Source organism: Limulus polyphemus, unplaced genomic scaffold, assembly GCF_000517525.1.
Source record: "Limulus polyphemus unplaced genomic scaffold, Limulus_polyphemus-2.1.2 Scaffold3093, whole genome shotgun sequence".
In the NCBI taxonomy this organism is placed as follows: domain Eukaryota; kingdom Metazoa; phylum Arthropoda; class Merostomata; order Xiphosura; family Limulidae; genus Limulus; species Limulus polyphemus.
The window spans coordinates 19,485-24,095 of NW_013668703.1; the positions used below are offsets into that span (position 1 = coordinate 19,485).

The 4,611-nt window shown below is 30.4% G+C and overlaps 1 protein-coding gene across 1 annotated transcript in view; it reads left to right on the forward strand.

The window, feature by feature from the left end:
• LOC106468639 (WD repeat and FYVE domain-containing protein 2-like) overlaps positions 1-4,611 on the forward strand; it is a 36,714-nt gene that overhangs the window by 18,500 nt on the left and 13,603 nt on the right. Inside the window, exon 5 of the mRNA XM_013929066.2 lies at positions 4,431-4,485. Coding sequence (XP_013784520.1) covers positions 4,431-4,485 — 55 coding nt within the window. The remainder of the gene's footprint in view (positions 1-4,430; positions 4,486-4,611) is intronic.

Here is a 4,611-nt window from a genome sequence, read left to right on the forward strand (position 1 = left end):
GGGGTGCTTAACTTTTTTCCAGGTGTATAGTTAAAGATAAACTATCTTTCTGTTAAGACAGAAAAGATAAAAGTTAATAGTCTGCAATACAATTAATAATCACCAAGTGTCCCAGAATAGTATTAGATTATATATTCAAGGAATATAGGTAAAACCTAAGGGCAAAGTTGTTTTTAAAAAACCAACCAAAATTACTTGTGTTAATAAAATTATCTGAAATAATGGTAACATCTTTCGGTTTATTTATTGAAGTGGCCCAGCATGGCCAAGTGGTTAGGGTACTCGACTCCAATCTGAGGGTCGCGGGTTCGAATCCCCGTCCCACCAAACATGCTCGCCCTTTCAGCCATGGGGCGTTATAATGTTACGGTCAATCCCACTATTCGTTGGTAAAAGAGTAGCCCAAGAGTTGGCGGTGGGTGGTGATGACTAGCTGCCTTCCCTCTAGTCTTACACTGCTAAATTAGGGACGGCTAGCGCAGATAGCCCTCGTGTAGCTTTGCGCGAAATTCAAAAACAAACAAACATTTATTGAAGTGTTTTTATCAAACCACACATTTGCTGCTTAAGAAAATTATAGTTCATTATTTTTTGTCTTATGTTTATGTTTAAGATGTCATTTTTTTTTCTCCATGTTTAAGATTTTTAAAATTCCAGTCATTTTAACATAGTAATCAAATGGTGCATGCTTTTAAAAAAAATACAATTTAAAAACTGTTCAGAAAAAAAGAAAATTGTATGTAACTATTGTGAATAAGATAATAACTACTGTAATCACCTGATAAGGCAATGCACTTTAATCATTATAGCTTTTACCTTTCTTGTGAATTGGTTTATGATACCTAGCTCTAGTTAATTTTATTATGCAAGATTAGTTGCACTACTGTATAGATACTTTTATGTTCTGACTTATCTTGTTCTTTTTTTTATATATTAGTATTGTTACCAGTAGATCCATTCCAGACTTTACAACAAGCTATATTTTCTTACCACACATATCAAAAATTACTCCAATATGATAGGCTTATTTAAAGTTGTTTGTTTTTAAACCATTGTTCTTCAGTTAGATTAAGTAACTGAGGAAGGACCCATGTTGAAATTAATGTATAAACAGCATGGTGCACACTTCAAAGTTTAATGTATTGTCTAGTTTTTGTTGAATTAAAATATTTTGGGATGTAAACACTGGAAAAATTGCCTGAAAATATTTTGCATTATTAAAAGAATCCTGACATTATTTTGAAAAATAAGTCACTAGTTTTGAATTTTCCTTGTTATGGTGTCTTGTTTGATTACTTAGAACTGTATATATCAACTGTAACTGCCCTTTTCAGATAAGAAACTATCAGTTTGTCACTACAGTATATTTTAAAGGTAGTGTTTGCTGATAGACCAGAATAATATTTTCATGAGGATACCACTTAATTTGAAGTACACTGTTTTGTGTACTAATCTATTCAAGACATGTATATTGAATTGTTAAGCTAATAACATTTTGTTTATACTAGATTAATACTGATGTTTTCATTATGTGCATATTGAACATGATCAGATATTAAATCTGAAAGCAGATACTATCATTTAGTAATTACTTTAAATCAGTTGACAATGCTTGGTGACATATAACTACAAATGATATTTGCTAACAGAATTGAAACATATTTTGCTCTTATTAATTAACCTTCTTCTTTTCTGTTAATATGTAGTTACATATGCAAACTGAAATTGATATTTACTGTCTAACTGAAGCTGATAACATTTAGAAGTAGACTATTACAGAACAGGTATTGTTATGTAATAAATTCTTATAATCAAATGGTATTTAAGAATGGACTTAAAATTTTAGTTGCAAAACTGAAGCTACAATGTTGGTGAAAAACAACAAAATTAATTGAAGCTGATAATTACAATATAAAAATGTTAGTTTTAGAAATTGTAAGAGAAAGACCCCTTTTGTAACAGTTGAGTAAATAAAATGTAACATCTACTTTCATTAAATTAAAATGAATGAATTTAGTTTATAAATAGCCAGGTCTGTTTTAGATTCATTGATGATTCATTATTTGTAATTCATGAAGCTCTTCCAAACTGAATATAACCTTTACACCTTTATAATAAATGCAAAATATGTTTGAGTTATGTGCATGCTTTGTGCAAAGTTAATTAAATATCTCTTTTGGCAAATAAGCAAATCTCCCATTGTGTATCATTTCATACTGTGTAGTTGTAACATAATTTGTGAGGTTTGACATAAAAAATTTTGAGCTTCAGTTTTGAAAGGCTTCATGCTGAAGTTTTGTGATTTATAAGAAAATAACTAAAAAAAGGATTTTGTTAATTGTTCGACTGGGCTATTGCTATTGTATATAATTTCACTATTCAGCTGTGGAGAAATAAATGTAATGTGCAAGTATGTTTTATAAGAACTGTAAAAGTAGATACATATAAATGTAAAGGTTTAAAATGGGATTGTGTTTAATGGTAAAACTCTTACATATTTGTGCAGACCCAAGTTTTATAATACATCAATATATATATCAACTTTATTTTAAACTAAAAATACACCACTGAATTATTCAGAATAATGCATTATACTTCAATAAGTGAATTGTTTTTAAACAGAATTGAAATGCACGACACCATTTCAGACAGTAACAAAGTATATAAAATACTTGTATTGATGTATCCTGGTGAAAATATGTAGACCGAAAAGGTTGACGAATATGTGCAGAATAATCTGGAAAAACTGGTGGCAGCAGAGCATAACTAAGATGTGTGTGTGTTCTGTTCCCTGGGAAGATATGTAACCAGAAAATACATTATTATAATAAAGACATATATAAATACACCCACATGTAACTTGTGAGAGATACACAGACACGAAGAATTACAAGCAAGAATGAGTAAACCCAGAATACAGATTAGCCCATTAAAATCCACATGAATTTATTTTATATTGAAAACTATTCTTTTTCTTTTGTAATTTTTCCACAGGAATTTTATTGTGAATGTCTGTTACACTTGATTCATTACTCCCTTCATGTGCATAACTTCTGAAGTAATAATCTACCAAAAGACCCTGTCTTCAATGCTGAAGCATTCTGATTCACATCAATCCATACAACATCTGAAAAGAGAGTAAAGTAAAAATGTGTGTGTGTGTATGTATTTGTATGTATTACAGGTATGTGGAGAAAAAAAGTATTGCATAACATGTGCAACTGTACTTCGACATAGTTTTTTTAGCTCACGGTCACAATCGCATATACTGCTGAGAATATCTAGATAAAAAGTAGAGTAAATGATCATGTGTTAGAGAGTCTGTAAATGTGTATTTGTGGAAATATACTCAACGTAAAAAATATAGACAAATGTACACTGGTGAGAACATTACAAAGAGCTCAAATATGTTGCTATACAGTAATAAGAAAGAAACTTAGTTTAAGAAAGACAAACATATACACAGAAAATAACACCAGTGTATGCTGAGAATGTGTAGGCAAAAGTTATAATAAATAAAAGCAGTTTCCTGTTGAGAATTTTTAGACAAATACTGTAACAGATACAAGCATGTATACTGAGGACCTATAGGCACAAATTATAACAAACAAAAGCAGCTCACTGCTGAGAGTAAGCATGCTGAACTGTGGATCTGAGGTTCTTTTATTTATGCTCTGTTAATGAACAAAAAAAAAAAATTGCTCTTTGCTCTGGAGTCATGGGTGCATTATAAAAGTTGTGTTCAACTCCCACTATTCGATTAGAGTAGCTCACAAGTTTGTGGTGTTGACTAGCTATCTTCCCTCTAGTTTTTCACTTCAAAATTAGATACTGCTAATGTAGGTAGTTCTCAAATAGCTCTGCACAAACAGAACAATAACTCTGCTAACAATTTGTAGACAAACTGTGTGAGATGCAACTATGTATGCTAAAAATGTATAGACAAAATATAACGTGTGATGATGTGTATGTAAAGAATAATAAACACATATATACACATTGGTGAGAATTTGTAGGTAAAGTGTGTGTTATAAGAGAATTTTGGGGAACTGAGACAAAATAATGTGTGATAGACAGAATTAGTTCATATGTTTGATATTTCTATATGAAATAGCATTTAGTAGATACATATTGAGCAAGTTTTTGTCTCTATCTTGTAGAAAGTTTCTATATTTGTTACCAAAAGTAAAATATAAAAGATAGCATTTAGTAGATACACATTGCATACTTTTTGTCTTTATCTTGTAGAAAGTTTCTCTGGATGAGGATTAACATGTTTGCCACTTTCATGTACTACTTGTTAAAGTGAAGCCTTTTTAAGATGTTTAAAATTAATTTTTTTAGTATTTGCATATTGCTAAATTTTCATCATAAATTAAGTTTCAAAGTTGTACCTATTACTAGATAAACATAAATCATCTTTTGTTTAGGAGTTTCAAGTTGCCGAGGATTTCAACAGAATGGCTCATCAGCGTAATTATCTTGGTAATATTTTAAGTTTTCTTAGTATATTAATAAAACATTTTCTGTTATCATGGATTTTAAGAAATCAAACCTATGCCAACACACACACACACACACACACACACACACACACACACACACACACAC